Source organism: Parastagonospora nodorum (assembly GCF_000146915.1).
Source record: "Parastagonospora nodorum SN15 chromosome Unknown scaffold_8, whole genome shotgun sequence".
In the NCBI taxonomy this organism is placed as follows: domain Eukaryota; kingdom Fungi; phylum Ascomycota; class Dothideomycetes; order Pleosporales; family Phaeosphaeriaceae; genus Parastagonospora; species Parastagonospora nodorum.
In genome coordinates this window covers 909776-926022 of record NW_001884556.1, presented here as the reverse complement: position 1 = coordinate 926022, position 16247 = coordinate 909776, and the positions used below count along the sequence as shown (strand labels likewise).

Sequence of the window (16247 nt, the reverse complement as noted above, 5' to 3'; positions counted from 1 at the left end):
GCCACACCAGGAATAGATGGTCCGTCAACTCGCTTGACCGCTGGTGCCGATGCTCGCTGCTCACCACACTTAGCAGATGCCCTCCCTTCCTGCAACGACCCCATTACCACCGCTCTGTAATGGGGCCATGCTGAGCGGCTCTGTGCCCTCACTGGCTCGGCTGCCGTCATCTTGCCCACTCACCGCGCTCCAGACCCTGCGTGCATCTCTAGGCCAGAGGCTCATGGCACGCCCTGACTGAGCGCCGCATAGAATCCCATCCAGCTACTGCTGATGCTCACGGCCATGCTGGGCCACATGTATATCACCATCCAGGCCACCGCCGCGCTGGGTGCCTCTCGGATGCTGACCACTGCCCACTGCCCACTGCCTCACTAACCAACAGTGCCCATCACATCCAGCACTACCTGCAGCTCCCTCTGCCTCTGTCTCTCCCTGCTCTGCTCTGCTTTCCCCTTGACCTCGTTTGTTTGCATTTCTGCACAATTCCCATTACACGCACATCCGACGCCTCACGGATTGTGTTTCGAAGCTTTGGCCCTGGCCCTCCGCATCCGCGCTGCTCACCATTGCAGAGGTCTCATAGACCCACCCCACACCGCACGTAGTGGCCACCCTCGTCATCTGCTGGAATTCCACCGCGTTGCTTTTGGCACTTGCAATTTGAGGCTGTCTCGTCTGCTCCACTGCTCGCAGCCACAGCTGCTACCAAAAGCTGGCCACTCACAGCCAACCCTGCGGCTCAGCTTACTACTGCTACCTGCTTGACAGGACTGCGCCATCGCTGCCTACCCGGCGCCCTTCACAACCCCAGTGCACAGAATCCCAGCCCTCTGTCCCGTCTTCAATCTCGTAACTTAGTCTCTCTTTGCAGAGCTGTCAGGCTTTGTGTGACGTCGTGCCCAACGGCGAACACACTAACCGTTCGAGGGCGTGCTTCAGCACTCACTGACCCGCTAGTCTACCCAGCTTGACGGGCCCGGTAATCACCAAGAGTCATCCGAGCCCCCCAGAGCTCACTGTGCTCGCCCTGCCTTTGCATTTCACGCCTAATCCTCTGCAGTCTGCGCTGGGCCAATCCTACCCCTTTCCCGCTACCCTGGGGCCACATCGCTTATTACTTCACCTACCAAACCACATTATGCTATTAAACTGGGCGCCTATCTCTACAGTCATAGCTCCAGCATCCTCCTGTTCATCTTCCTTCCCGTCTCGCGAGGCTGCCTAGCCCTCCTCACATTGGCCACTCTTACCGTCCATGTCTCTGCTGCTTTGTCCTGCGATGTAAGTCACCACACGTCCATCACATCGAAATGCGGGCTGTGACATGCGACATTCTGTACCAAGGCACTGACTGTCATTTCAAGCACCTGGCATGCGCGCTGAATCACTCTTGTTTGCAGCTAGAGCCACGCTTGCTTCTTCCCTGTTTCGTCTACAACCTTCTGTTATTGTCTGAGCTACCTTAGGCGAAGAGCAGGACTCGCCGTGTCCGACACCGACACTCAAATTCCCCTGATTCCCGGATGAATCCATCTTCTAAACATCCTGCTCGTCTGTCTCTGGGTAAGTTACTTCTGCCGCCTTCACTGGTCACAAGTGGTCATCCAACCCAATTTCAGATCTGCCTCTTCTTACATCTCAAACAGTCCATCGAGGCCTCTTGTCACAACATTTTCATCTAACAAGGACTCATTGTCGGTCATCTCGAACACGCCACGCCCACCGCACCTACCAGTTCCCTGTACGTCTTCTGGAAGAAGGCAGCATCAGTCGCTTGTCTCGTATTTCTGCCACCCAGATAGCACCAGCCAACCGTCAAACTGGCCTGCACCGTAGAGCTGAGCTATCAGGTACGTCTCAACCATCTATTTGCATCCACCTAGCACGCCCACGAGAGCCTCAAACCGTGCCCCTTCGCTGCTGCCTACCATCCGGACCCCAACACACGTTTGCCTGCTAACATATTCGATACTTCAGCCTGATAGCTACCGTACATCGTACGCTTTTGGTGCTGATCCAGACACCTCAGAGCAATTCTTAGCACATTGTGGCCAAGGCTTCAACAGCAGGCCTCAGACTGTGCACGCCATCAAGGGTGCAGATCTGACGTCCATGTCGGGATACGATAAAAACCAGCAATATGTGTACGGTAAGTGGAATGCGGCTCATCTGACAAACCTCCAAGGCCACCTGCCACATTATGGTCGGATGGGCTCGGTTGCACCCACGTGAGAGTTGCTAGTACATTGACTGATCAGCCAACCCCACAGAAGCCGAAGCCACAAGATCGAATCAGCTCCCAAGCTATACAGGCATTGCACAGCCTACGCTCGTCTCGCAATACACGGGTGCGCCCGCGGAGCTAGGCCATGGCCTTCCCAGGGCAGACATGTCCTATGTTCCCACCTCGACTTACGAGTCACGCGCCACAGCAGCCCTCCAACCCGATTCCTCATTTATTGATGCAGGGTCTCGTCATCCCGCCTCCCTTACAACCACCGAAACGGTAATATCCGAATACGTTACGCCCTCTCACGGCACCGCCAGATCTACAGTCTCTGTCCAAATCTCATCGGATTACGATCTAGCTTCCAGTGCCAACACCTTCATCCTCATGTTTGGCACTAAGAAGTGCGTTGCCGCACTCCAAAAGGTCGATTACGACGATGATGCCCACAACTACCTCCTCAATGTCGAGGTGCCGCCCTATCCATTGACCAACGCCTGGAATCCGACCATGATGCTCAAGGCTGCAAATAGAAGACAAGAACGGGAACCTGCTTTCGCAGTGTGACGCCGGAAAGTTCACCTTTACAGACATGTCGCCGAACCTTGCCTACCAATCTTCTCCAGAGTACTCTAGGAAGCGGAGGTACTCGCCCCGAGTTTGACGACACTCCAAGATTATACAGACAATAACCCCAGCCAAAACGAGTCGCCCCCCATGCGCTACCATGCGAAGCCACGCACAATGTCCGGAGCGTACTCGGAAGCACAAAATTTCGCCACTCCCCAGCTCAGTCCTCGCTTTCGAACACCTACAGTGGTGCATATAACATGTCAAAGCAGACGAGCTACGCTTCTCAGCTCTCGCAGAAAGGATTTGCTGTTCCTTCGGGTGCGGGTCTTACACATACAGACTTTAAGCTGCCGCAGATGTCTCCCAGTCTGCCATCCTATGGCCACTACAGTACTGTGACGCACACCAGTCGAAACTCTGCCTCGATGGCGGGGCCGCAGTCCGGAGCGTCGGGATATGCCACATCAGGAGCACTTCAAACACCTGTTCTTGTTCGAGCCACCTCTATTTCACAGACAGGAGGTGCGGCGACCAGCCAGCCGTTCAATCCCTACTCAATGTACCAGTCAAAGGCCATTTTGAAAGTTGACGGTGACCTGGACAAGATGAGCGAGGACTGGACCCAAGAGGAGTTGGACGCAAAGAGACGCCTTGTCGAGTTCAAAAGATCGCAACATGGCAGTACGATCACGACTTCGTTTGCGCCAGTGACACCAGAGGCTCGTGCGACCCGAAGTATTTGTGTCAGCTGCATCTGGTGGGAGGAGAAAGACGAGTGCTTCATCACGAGTGTCGACACCATTTTCCTGTTGGAGCAGTTGGTGAATGTTCGCTTCACGGTCGAGGAGAAGAACCGAATCCGCCGGAACCTGGAGGGATTCCGCCCAATGACTGTTTCCAAAGCCAAGTTGGACAGCGAAGCTTTCTTCAAGGTCATCATGGGTTTTCCGAATCCTAAGCCGCGCAACATTGAGAAAGATGTCAAAGTCTTCTCGTGGAAGGTTCTTGCGCAGGCACTTAAGAAGATCATCAGCAAATATGTACGTATCAATTCGATGGAGCACAGCATAAAACTAATACTTCTCAGTCTGCGAGCTACTCATCCACTGCTGGCGTCGGATCACTTCCTATCACATCGACTTCAACATACCCGGGCGCCATGTCGCACGCAGCAGCGAGTGTGCATCGAAATTCTTCGCCACAATCGGTATCAGCTTCGACTGCATCAACGGCATACACACCACACCTAGCAGCATCCAGTCTATCTCCCCACCTGAGAGTATCAGCAGGCCTTGAGGGGTCAGCGGGTCATGGGATGTCGGTGCCCCAGAGGACACCATCAGGGCATAGCATGACTCAATGGGGTGCTTCTGCGCACCAGATGCAATACCCTACCAGCCTTACTCAAGGTGGGCGCAACTCATGGGACTATCCGTATCTCAGCGCCGCCGGGGCAGTCGGCATGCCCTCTGCCGCGCAATCACTGCAAAGGACAGACTTGGCGGGCGATATCAGCCAAATCACGGCCGACAATACCTACCACCCTTATGGCGAGCGTACGACGAGGGTGTAAGAAGGTTGCGGATGTTATCTGTGGCGTGCGGATCGTTCTAGTCAAGCTGGCGAGGATGCGCGTCGGGTGATCCACTCAACGTCCGCATGATCGCGGCGGGCTAGGCTGCTTCGGGCGTTGTACCACACCCCAACCCCTCCCATCGTCTGGTCTGCCTTGCTCGACGCGCAACCACACTCGCAGCCCCTCCCTTCGACCAGCCCTCATTCAAGTTTTTCGACATTCAGCATCTTGGGGGCGTTTACATTTCCTCCCTCTCTTTCTTCCTTTTATTTCTCCAACATTCTCACATCCCGGTACGGAACGGCCCATTCATACACAATACCCCGGAATACACGGCGTTCAGGCGTTTACTTTCTTTACAATCCTTGCAAGGCACTACATCTTATCAAGACCAGCATATAATACGGCGTACGTTGGGGAAGGATCAGGTGGTGCATACGACGACTTTGCATTCATTCCAGGCAGGGAACACGATATTTCTTGCATCATTCTGGCGTTTGCTATTTATACCGTCTCTCGCTTTCGTAATTATGTTTATATTTTTACCGATTTTCTTCGGAGTTTGACGCCTCTGAGGTCGACGCTTTTTCGGGCATGGACATGTCAGCATGGCTACGCCCCGTGGGTATATCGGGGCGCTCACGGATCGTAACGTAACCCAGCAGCGTGGATAAGCTCAGTTCTCACCTGGCGAGCTAGTGCGCGTTTTTTCCTTCTTCTTCTCGGTCATGGTCATCTTATACTTCTCCTTTCGTTCCTTCTATTCTGAGATTCCCCCTTCTTCATGTTCGATGAACCATTATCACGTCGCGCAGTGCAATACATCGATAGCCTTACCACATTCTTTCCCCCAAACACAACATAACGTGATGTCTTATCCAGCCGCCTGCCTGAATTCTTTTCAAACTCGAATTCGATGCCTGGGCCATGTTCAAGGCCACCCATCCACCCCACGACTGCCTAACCGATATTCCCTCAGATCCCCTCCCCCCAAAAAAATATCATGACGTCTGATCCAAGGCATCAGCTTACCTCACCTTCCTTCCCAGATGACCCGGACACGGCGCAAAGGCCACGCTGTCCCATACACGCGCGCGCGCAAAATATCTCGTGCGTGCCTAAGTGTCAGACGCCGCGCTTACGCCTCGCGGGACCATTCCCAGCATCTTGATTGTTCTGCAAGTGTGCATGTATGCGAGTCTGACCTGACCTGACCTGACCTGACCTGGCGAAGCGCTGGGACCGCGCATCTCAGGCCTCATGTGCGAGGGATGGACGAGTTGGGGGTGCATGTCGTGGCACTGGGCGATTGCCTGCGTGTAGCTTCGGAGCGGTGTTTGGGTGAGCGGGAGGTGTATGCTTGGGAGAAGTTCTGGAGGTACGGGTTTAAGATGGATTTGGTGAAGGGACGAGCGGGATGACTGAAAAGTGAGAAGATGGACTACCTTGTACGATGGCCGATGTTCAGTCGTCCTGATAGGGTCCGCTGTAGTGTTTCCGAGTCACGTGGTGCGGAAAAAAAATAATAGAAGTTTAAGATATGAAGTGGTATGTACTCGATGGTCTGCTATTATATACGTACTTTTGTTTTGTACAATGCCCCTTCCTTCCCAAAAGAAAACGCCATCTGTAAACCCAAAATCCCCCATGACCACGCCGAACCATGCTGCGCCAATGGAAATAAATGCGAATCTCTATCTCATCCAAACTCCCTTCACTTCAAATTCCCCAACCCTACGAATTCCCCAAAATCCTCCCATACGCATCCTCCACCTCCCTCGCCACCTCCAACAACGTCACAATAACAATCTGATGCGTTACATTGGGCAAGCGATCCCTATGCAACCCAATCCACTCCAGCGGGGGCGTCGCCTCGCCCATATCCCTGAGCTGCGGCGTCTCAATGAGCGGCGGCTCGAGAGGGGTATACTCGTACTTGCTCTGGGGGACATTAACCACGGCCGTGATTTTCTCCTGGCCGGCATCGCTTTGCGCTCTGGGTCTGGATGTTGATTCTTCCGCGCGCTCGGGCAGAGTTTGGGATGTGCTGATTTTGATGTTTGATTCGGGCAAGGGTTTGCCGAGGCGCGAGGCGAGGGTGCGCGAGTGGTTGGACCACATGGTGCGGATGTACGAGATGCGGGAGTAGTTCCAGCCGACATCGACTTTGCCCTCGAGGGAGGATTTGAACAGGTAGTCGATGTGGTTGGACCGGGGCACTTGCCAGGTGTGCATTGTGGCGACGACTTTGGGAACGCGCAGGATGGTGCCGCCGCGGGCGGATGCGGCGCTGCTGGAGACGTCGGCGACGGTGAGGTCGGTGACGGGTTTGCTGGTTTTGGGGGTTGGGATGGCGGAGAGAGCGACGCTGAGCTGGCCAAGCGTCATGCCGAGCGTGGAGTGGATTTTGCGGTCGTCAAGGGCGACGGCGAAGCGGGCTTGCATGTCACCGGCGGAGAGGAGGAGGATTTGGCTGTCGATGAAGGTGGAGGGGAAGACGCCGAATTTTATAGAGCGCAGCGTGACGACGACGTCGGTGTGGAGTGATATTGGCGCTTTGAAGGAGTCTTCGTCTGCCTTGGCTGCAATCATACTTTGTGATGGCGAACGGGTGAAGGGTGTTGCAGCAGAGGACTTTCGGCGCAGGAACTTCTCAATATCCCGGAGAGATTGTCTGTATGCTTGTTGATTCTCTTGCACCAGTCTTTCGATCGCTTGGTACAGTGCAAGTCCTTGCGCGGCGCTCGTAGCGTGGCAGAAAACGTGGACCTTTCCACCGTCAAGGATGGCCACCAGACGATCCTGTGAATTAAGCCCTTCTTGGCGAACGTTGTACATCAGGAAACCAAAATCGGCAATGTCTGCCATCAGGAAGGCTTGATAATCGAAACCTGATTTGACGCGGAGTTGCTGGAATGCGATCGAGGCCTGGATCAAAGGTGTCCGGCGGGTATTTGGTGCTTGTTCTGGCCAGCTGATTGATGTTCGAACCTTGATGCCGTGCAGTTCAACGAACCCACTTGTCCGGCCTGTGCTTTCGACTCCTATCTTCTCCACTCCAATGCAAAGATTCTGCTCCCAATCTGTGTTCTTCTTCGACGACGCCCACATGTTGTTGATGTGCAGCGAGGACCTCCCAATGGCCTGGCCCAAGTCCAAGTCGACCTTGATATCCGCAATTGCTACATTGGCATTCCATGGGAAAGCGGTTGCTGCTGTCACCTGTTCGTAACGTTGAATGAGGTAGTCCTGCGGTTCAGAATCCGCGCCATCTGTAGGAGGCTTGGACGATTGTCGTATTTCAGGTGGGTACCAGATCTCTCGGAACAACAGGAAGTCTTGCAATTGTCGAGCGTTGATCTGCATGGTCGTGGGGTTGATTTTCAGTATGGTTGAAATACCACTGGTGCCGCTGAGATGCTTGCTGTTCATTAGCGACAGCACGATTGATTCCACGTCCAGTCCGAAAGTCGATTCACGCGAATACACATGCTGAACCGTGACCTGAAGCTTCTCGAACGCAGCAGAAGCAGCGAAGAAGTGACCATGTTCCTGAGACTTGACACTGTTTGCCGTGACATAGATGTCCTCAAGCTTAGCAATAGCCGTCACACGTGCGATAGGCTGGCAGCTCAAGCTAAACTCTTGCTTGCAGATTCGGAGACCAAGGTTGAGACTTGTGCGACCGAGTATAGCCGATGGATCTGCAGCCATGATGTTGCTATCTTCTTCGACAGATTTGATTACCGACTTGGCCTGTGTTGTTGACTGGTCTGACGAAGCTGGGGAATCTGCTTCGTCCTTCTCACGCACGACTGCCTTGATACTCTCTGATATATCTATCATGATAGGCACTACAGTCGGTAATAAGGTGTTGCTCGATCCATCCACACGCACCTCGGCAGTCAAAGAAGGATCACGTCCATCGTCTTGATACTCGATGCGAATCGCGACACCAGGGGCGCGCAAAGCCAAACTACTCGCAGTACCATCGCCAACGAATTGACTGTATCTTCCTTTCTGCTGCGCTCGACTGGAGGAGCTCTGTGTGGGCGAGCTGTCTCCTCCATTGATGTGCACGACAGCACCAGCAAAATTGGCGTCAACTGTCACAGAGGCAAACCGCTTGTTGCCAAATGGATTCTTCCGCTGAGCACCAGTCGTGGTGGGTGTCATTTTCCAGTTGGCAGATGCTTTGCGGAACTTTTGGCCAGCTAGAGCGATCGATCTTTCGATAATGTTCGCCGGGATAATGAAGTGAGAGTCCAGCTGGAGATCCAGTGATTTTCCGGCTGCCTGGAACGCGACATTTCGGGTCTCCTTCGTCGAAGCGTAAGCCACGTTGAACACCATCATGGGAAGCAAGGCAGAGTTCAGCGACCGCTTCTTTTTGCTGGCTGAGATGGGCACCATCTGCAGCTGCATGTTCTCGATGAGCAAACGTGCCGCATCATCTCTGTGGGTTGACAGGCCGATCTTTCTGAAGGATAGAACGAGATCTTCGTTCTCGTTTCGTGGGAACGGTGCGATGGAGTTTCCGACGATCCAGCTGATCTGCAAGTCGAGCAGCTCCAGTGAATAGGTGGACGTAAAGAGGGCACCCGAGTCGACACTATCTTCGTCGGCGTCAACGTCTGCCTCGCTCTTGACGCTCTTGGCTCGTCTGTGTGACACTCTACTCTTCGTGTGTCGAAGCCGTCGCAGATACTTCTTCTCTTTCGACAGATCCAAGTCCTTGATCTTGTCTTGCAGATGGTTCATGACATCCACCACCGCCGATGCAGTGTCTGCAAATATATTGACCTCCAAGCCCGTACTGTGCACCCGATACAGTCTACGGATGGGCTCAGAGTCTTTCTCGGTAGTCGCTTGGAAGATTGCACCGAACGTGAGATTTCCACAGCGCCGTGTTGATTGCGAATCAGTTAATACTAGGGCTACACTGACTTCATTCAAGCGTACCGTCGCTTCCGAGTACAACATAATCCCGTCGTCTGGATCAATGTTGGTTGCCTTGAGCTGAACGGATGACAGCCGCAAAGTGAGATTAGCAGTTGGTGAGTCGAGCATCCGGCCTGGCGCACTTGCCACGATGTGTACCCCAGACAAAGTCATCTGGACACCGAATAGGATTTCCCGCGATGGACTGGGAGCATCAAGAACGGGCAACTCAGTGGCAGTCGGGAAGATCTCCTCGATGTGGGTTTTCAAGACCCCTACATCGTCTTGGACAGCTTGAACCATGTGCGAAAATTCCGGTTTGTTGATAGTACTTGCGAGAGCCTGGAGCTCAGAAGCCTGAAGTTGAACAGTCTCGATGATGCCGGAGGCAAAAATACGTGTTTCTTGCTCTGTTTGGGTAACTGCTAAACGTCCGTTGACAGGTGGCAGTTTGATGGTGCTGATCACATTGGACCCATCCATAGACGTGCTATACATCCTATGATAGCTCGCCTCAAGATCATAATCGACTTGTAGGGTAACGTTCTTTCCAAGAGCAGGTACCACTGCTATACGTCCAGATGACCCGGAGATTGACCAGCCCAATGGTTGAAGTAGCGCAAGCTCGACAAGATACGCGTCCATGAACAGAGCGAGTGTAATGTTCGGTAGTTGCGATGGACTGGTCGCCGGTTTCACATCCGCTTCCTTTTGGCTTGTCATCTTCTTGATAGCCTCTGATTGCCGGATAAAGTAAGCAACCTCGTCTCTGAGCACTGAGTCGGCTGCCTCGATGAAGCCAAGCACGTCCTCGTTGACCTTGACGTTGATCATGCGACTTGCAGCGGCGGCTTTGATTTCGTTGGGAATCGAACTGTCCTTCTCGTGTTCAACGAGTGCGACGGACAAGCTCGGTTCTTCGAACTGTGTTTTCGCCAACGAGCGACCCCGACAGACAAGCTCACTCACAGCATCTTCCATGTGAACGTGTGCACTCAGGATTTCACCCTGACCAGAGCCCTTCCGGTCCTCGTCCGTAAAGGCGAATCTCATATGGCGGCCAGTAGTGATGCTTCGGAGGTTGATGGTATCCAAAATGATTTGCGCTTTTTCGGCTACGAATATAGCCTGGATGTCTTGGTCGATCACACGAACAATGCTTTGGGCAAGATTTGATGGTTTAGATGGGATTGCCTTCTTGGTCGACAAGTCTTCTTTGTGGAACAGTTCCAACAATGCCTCGGCGAGTTCACATATCTCCCACTGGACGTGGATGGTAGCCTCTCGCGAGTTAGCTTGGATAAGTATAGACCTCCTGGGACTATCTGTCTCAACTAGCATGAGTCCAGATGGATCTGTGGGTGGTAGCAGTGCAACATTGATAGCTAACATGCGTAATGCTACTTCACTCTGTCGTGGTCCAGGGTCGACAACGACCTTGATCATTGCGGATTTGAGGTCGAGATGTAGAGGTGCAGAATCAGGCGTCGGCAGACGGTCCTCCAGACGATCAAATAGCAATCTCATTGCGAGACTTTTCTCCACATGAGCCAGATCCCAGGTGCGCCACTGATCCCACATGCCGATGATCTTTTCTTCAGCGTCTTCTGGACACCCAATTACATCCTGAGTGCATTTTTCTAGGAGCGAGTCCTTGTCAGCCTCCGGAAGGCACTGCCACGTATAGCGGAAACGAGATATGATCTTCCATGAATCGTGACTTCGCAAATGGTCTCTCGCTGCACGCAGGGCGTACGATGCCTTTATGAGGAAGTCTGGATCAGCGTATTGATCCTGCACGCTGGTCAGGTACCATGCCAGGTAGCGTAGTCGGCACTGCTGTCGGTGATCGGCTTGCGCAAACCGGGTGACGAGATCGTCTCCAAGGATGGTGGTTCGGTGAATGAGCGAGGCGAGATAGTCAACTTTCTTGCTTGCAGCCGCCGTCTCAAATGATCGAAAGGAAATGTTGATCGATGTTGCTTTGTTCTGTAACATCCAGACAAGAACATCACTGATCTCGGCTTGGATGGCCACATCCTGGTTGGTACTTTGGGAACTACGTTCTGTTGCTGAAACACCAAGGGAGCCTAAAGTAGTATGCAGTGAAAGTGAGTTCTCACCAGCTCGGTTTCCAGGGTGCTTCTTGATACGGGCAGATGCACGCCACCTATTGAGGATGATATCATATTGGTCTTTGCCTCCAATTGATGGTGACTCAAATCCGTGTTGAAATCGGATATGAGTAAAAGGTATCCTGACGTTGAACTCGAGTGAGCTACCTTTACCCTCTAATCTGTTCCGGTTCTCGAGTATTCTTGTCATGACCTTGATCTGGAAATCATCTAATAAGTCTTCTGGACGTTGAGGTTGAATGAGCTCAATCAGACTCGAAATGCAGTTGACAAATTCAGGTGTGCAAAACACACGAATGCCCGGTTCTGCGCTGATCAATAGACTGGTATGTGTGAAGGATTCGTCCAAGTGCTTGGTAGAAACGTCGTTGAAGGTGACCCCATCACTGTCTCGCTCTCCATCCGCCGCAGGTAACGATGGGAAGGAGGGCACTTCCGAAAGATCCGGTTCGACTTGTTCCAACGGAAAATAGGGAGCAATGAGAGAGCTTGACAATGCAACAGATGATGGCGCAAGGTTTCGTCTTTTCCGCTCATCTCTCGTAAGACGATCGAATTTGCGATTTTCGCTGGCAGCTCGGTGTGGTGAACCTCCAATTATTGTCTGGCTTCTACTAGAAGCTCCAGCTGTGCTCCTAACTCCATGGTTCGCTGTTGATCGGATACTGCTAGTTATGGAGGAACTTGACACGCTCCGTGTCGTAGATGCGCGACCCATTCGTGGGTTCATAGAGCCATGACCCGTTGATAGCTGTGAAGATGTGGTCGAAGCAGTTCTGAAGCTTTGAGAGCGAGGGAGAAATAAGGGGTCAGCTATGTCGGGGAATTGCAAGGCAGGTGGTCGTGTTTGGTTAATGTCTTTGGCGATAGACGGGATTGACATGCCGAGATTTTGCCTTAGCATGAACTGGGTGCGATTTGTTCGTTGATCATGGGTGTATAAGTGAGCTTGCTGCTTGTTGCGTTCTTCGGAGAAGTCGAGCTTGCGTGTCAGCATGTTTACTGACAAAGTTGTCTGCAGAAAAGCGTGTGTTTCGATTGCTGACTTCTCGCTGCTCCGCGTCCTGAGGCGCGACGCAGAACTCGCGTTGATACCAGCGATGGTCAGATTCGGTACGCACGCACTGAGACGCTCAGAGAACGTTTGTCCCGCTAGATCGTTGAAGTCGAGCGATATGGCATCCGTCCTTATAAGCAAGGCTTCTTGAGCGACATGCATCCAGACGTGAATATCATGAGTTCTCAGCCTGAGATATGTGACATCATGGATGATCTCAATCTCTGTCAAAGGGAGAGAATTCTCATCGTCTTCGAATGTGAAAGCAAATGAGCGAGCGGCGCCAGCTGCAGTCTCAATGAACTCTGACGTACATTCGCCAGATATCTTGCCGACGTCGAAATCCCAACTGCAAACATAAGTCGGTTCTGTTGGAGGAAGGCCGAATAAACGATGTCCGAAGATGACTGTAGAATCTAAAAAGAGCTCGGTCCGGCTTCCAGTGAACTCCTTCGAAGCCTCCAGGCTGGAAACAGATCCTCCTAGTGCAATGTTAATGGGACTGAAGTTGACCATCAGATCCATGTAGTAATTAGTGAACCTCAAATCTGCAGATGCATAGGGCAGATCAGCTCGAATGCTGCGCTCAGCCGAGTACAGATTGGCCGGCAAAAGGACGCTAACTTCGTCGGCAGAAACGCAAAGAATCACATCAAGATCATTCGTCAACTTGGAGTGTTCTCCGTTTGGCTCAGAACCATCTGCTGCAACACTCACACTCGGAAGGCCTTGGAATTCCTCCAGCGTTTTGAAGTGCAGGTCGTCTCCGAAGTAGTTGTCCTTGATCTTCATAAAGTGGTGCACCAGCCATCCATATAATTCGAGATTCAGGCGATGGCCCTGAATGTCCATGAACAACCGATCAGTATTCATTGGGGAGGTTTCTGTCATGAGCGTATGGCTTCCAGTCAAGGTCATCCCGCCAAGCTGAGCCACATTTGGTGAATGGACGAAAGTTTTGAGCGTGTTCTTTGGTGGCATAAGGACCTCTAGAGCCATGTTGTGTCCCTTAACATCAAAGGTGATTTCATTTTGAAGTGGCCGATATTTATCCAGTGGTATGCCTACATCACCATGAAGTCGCTCACCAGACAAGATGACAAAGTTGTTGTCTTCGAGATCGGCTGGATTGTTAACGATGTTGGAGTCATTTGTGTTGAGGTACAGCTTCAAGTTTGTGAAGTCCACGTTGAGGAGGTACTTGAAAGGTACGAATAGGAAGTATTCGGGTGGCGGACCGGATCCCCAGTCGGCGACAAGATCGGTCATGAGAAACAGATGATCTCGTAACAAGAACAGCTCGAGGTCTTTGCATTTGACGTTGAACATCCATTGTCGTAAAGTGTTCCACGCAACAGGAGCAGACAAATCACAGTCGAGAGTAATGGAGCCCGAGCGCCATAACAAGCCGTGATTGACACTAGACGATATCTCGGTATTGGCTATATCGACATCCAGCTTGTTCTGGAAACCTTTCTCGGAAGCGTACATGTCCATGACATAATTGACAGACGAATTATCGGATACCTTGACATCTATCCATGCAAATGGACGCACATTCTGCGCAGCTGCGTTGTCCCGGTGCTTTTCTCTTCTTCTGCGTGCTTTTGTCTTGCCCTTTGACTTGTCGGCGCCGGACTTGTCGTGCGCAGCTAGGGTATGCGCTTTGCCTTTCCATTTCCAGTCTTTTGATGGTTCGCGAATAGGAATACGAAGCACAGTATCCTTTTCAATGCTTAGGAAAAGCTTGAAAACTGATAGTACACGGCTTTCGCCTGTCTTGAGTAGTGGAGTGACGACCGCATCGACATGGGAACCGGGGAAAAATATGTTCTGGAAAATGCCCCGGTGACGATCTGCCCAAGGCCCGTAGTTGATAGTGCCCCCAAAGACCTGGATATCCATTCCATAGTCCGGAGGGATGCTCCCATTAATGTCGTTGGGGCGGGCAGGGTCAATGTTCAGGCTGTTGTCCATCTGATCTGGGACTGGGCCAGCTACGTCCCAGTAGAAGGTCAAATTCACACAGGGGATGTCCGCGATCAAAGAGGTCTTCGCGTATTCAATGCCATCCCACTCGCCATGACCATCGTTTACACTATCATCGAGATATCGTGCCAGGCCCTTCCAGCGCTCTTGACCCGGTATTTGCCACTGCGCAGCAAAGCCACCATGACTCTTATCTTTGCCAGACTTGGTGTGGGTGTGTATGGAATCTGAAGACTTGGTGAAAAGTCCGGACAAAGAAGGGAGCGACGACAGCCAGCGCCTATGTCGCTTACGTGCTCGAGCTTTCTCAGCGGCGCTTGTACCTGCGGCTTCATATACTGCATCTTCCTTGATATGCGCTGCTGTATCTAGTTGGCTTGTCTTGTAATCCGCGTTCGGTTTCATATGGACAACAGGATGCGTAACCTGAAAGTTGAACAGCTGCTGATAAATATCCAGGGGTCCGCTCGGCCCTGCATCAAGGGTGCCTGTTGCCTTCTCGAATTGCGCAGTAATCACAGCGAGTGTGTTTTCATTGCCGACGACGATTGCGCCCTTGTTTGCCTCGACATGAATCGGAAGTAGCCTCAGGAAGGCGGGCAAATCGGCTTTCTTTGGCATCGAGGCCGTTGACCGATTGGTGTTGGCGCGTGGAACATCCTTTTCGTCTTGGACTTGGGACTTCCTCAGCTTGTTGTGGCGATGCTCGTCGTCCTTGTGGAGGGTCCCGGAGTCGGTGACTGAACCATCGGTGGCCTCCTCTTTGTCATTGCCGGCGCCTGTCTTGCGTTTTACTGCTTCGATAATGCCGTCGTAGGCCGGGCTGCGATTGTACATGAAGGCTTCCACCCCGGACACCTTGACTGATATGCGACATGGCAACTGCTTGGGCGTCGATTTGCCTCCTTTTTCCGCCTTATCCACGTTCCTGCTGCGGCTGCCAGGCCGGCTGGTCGGAGAACTAGGCGCCTCGCTACTCTCGCCCTCGGAAGGCTCCTGATCGCTATAGACGCCGGCATCTCTCACTCGTCTCAGCCAGTAATTCCAGGTGATGTGCCCACCGTGCACCAGTATCGTCTCGTTGTGGCCGTGATAGCGCAGGTCCTTGAAGAAAATGCGGCCGCCGAGCAGGGATATTTGCAGCGAAGTGATGTCGATGTAGGCGTTGAAGGTGCGCCAGGTATATGCGCGTATACCGTACGACACGAGGGTTGCGAACAGGCGGTTGAAGTAGAAGAGGAAGAAGATGGTGAGGATGCCGCATATGAGCAGCTCAACCAGGAATACCCTGCGGAAGTCAGTAGTGCATATGAGGCCTCTACACAAGTTCATTTACCAATTGAAGCCGTCGCGCGGGTCCAGCGGCTCCGAGACGATTCGCTGCGACATGGCTGCACCGCGATGTGTGGACGCGATTGTTGATCATCATGGTCTCGTGAAGAAGGGGCGCATCATCGTGAATAGGAGAGGCAAGAGCAATCGCGGGGTCTCACGTGCGCGAACCCTTCACGCCAGGCATCAAATATTGCAGTCGTGCTGAGAGATATCTAAAAGCTGCGGTGAGGCTGTCACGGCTGTCAAGCTTGCTCACTCGCTCAGGGTTCGCGATGCGGATGCGGATGCGGATGCGCGTCATGGGGCTAGAAAGCTTGGGCGCCCGACTCCATGGCAGGCAAACCATCTAGACCACCCGGGCCAAACGAGCACAAGACCACCACCGGTCGCTCTCACGAACCTCACGCCATG

General features: G+C 52.7%; 3 protein-coding genes across 3 annotated transcripts; 1 reads left to right on the top strand and 2 right to left on the bottom strand.

The window, feature by feature from the left end:
• Window positions 1-221: 221 nt before the first annotated feature.
• Window positions 222-570, bottom strand: SNOG_05886 (hypothetical protein; the record flags this gene model as incomplete). Its single annotated transcript, XM_001796229.1, has 3 exons — window positions 222-370; window positions 408-478; window positions 503-570. The coding sequence occupies 3 exons, from the start codon at window positions 568-570 to the stop codon at window positions 222-224; spliced, it is 288 nt and encodes a 95-aa protein (XP_001796281.1).
• Window positions 571-2617: 2047 nt separating this feature from the next.
• On the top strand, window positions 2618-4099 carry SNOG_05885 (hypothetical protein; the record flags this gene model as incomplete). Its single annotated transcript, XM_001796228.1, has 3 exons — window positions 2618-2791; window positions 3025-3847; window positions 3891-4099. 3 exons carry the CDS (start codon window positions 2618-2620, stop codon window positions 4097-4099), a joined length of 1206 nt encoding a protein of 401 aa, XP_001796280.1.
• A 2014-nt stretch (window positions 4100-6113) lies between these two features.
• Window positions 6114-16137, bottom strand: SNOG_05883 (hypothetical protein; the record flags this gene model as incomplete). Its single annotated transcript, XM_001796227.1, has 4 exons — window positions 6114-11386; window positions 11444-11841; window positions 12409-15789; window positions 15995-16137. The coding sequence occupies 4 exons, from the start codon at window positions 16135-16137 to the stop codon at window positions 6114-6116; spliced, it is 9195 nt and encodes a 3064-aa protein (XP_001796279.1).
• Between the last annotated feature and the right edge of the window lie 110 nt (window positions 16138-16247).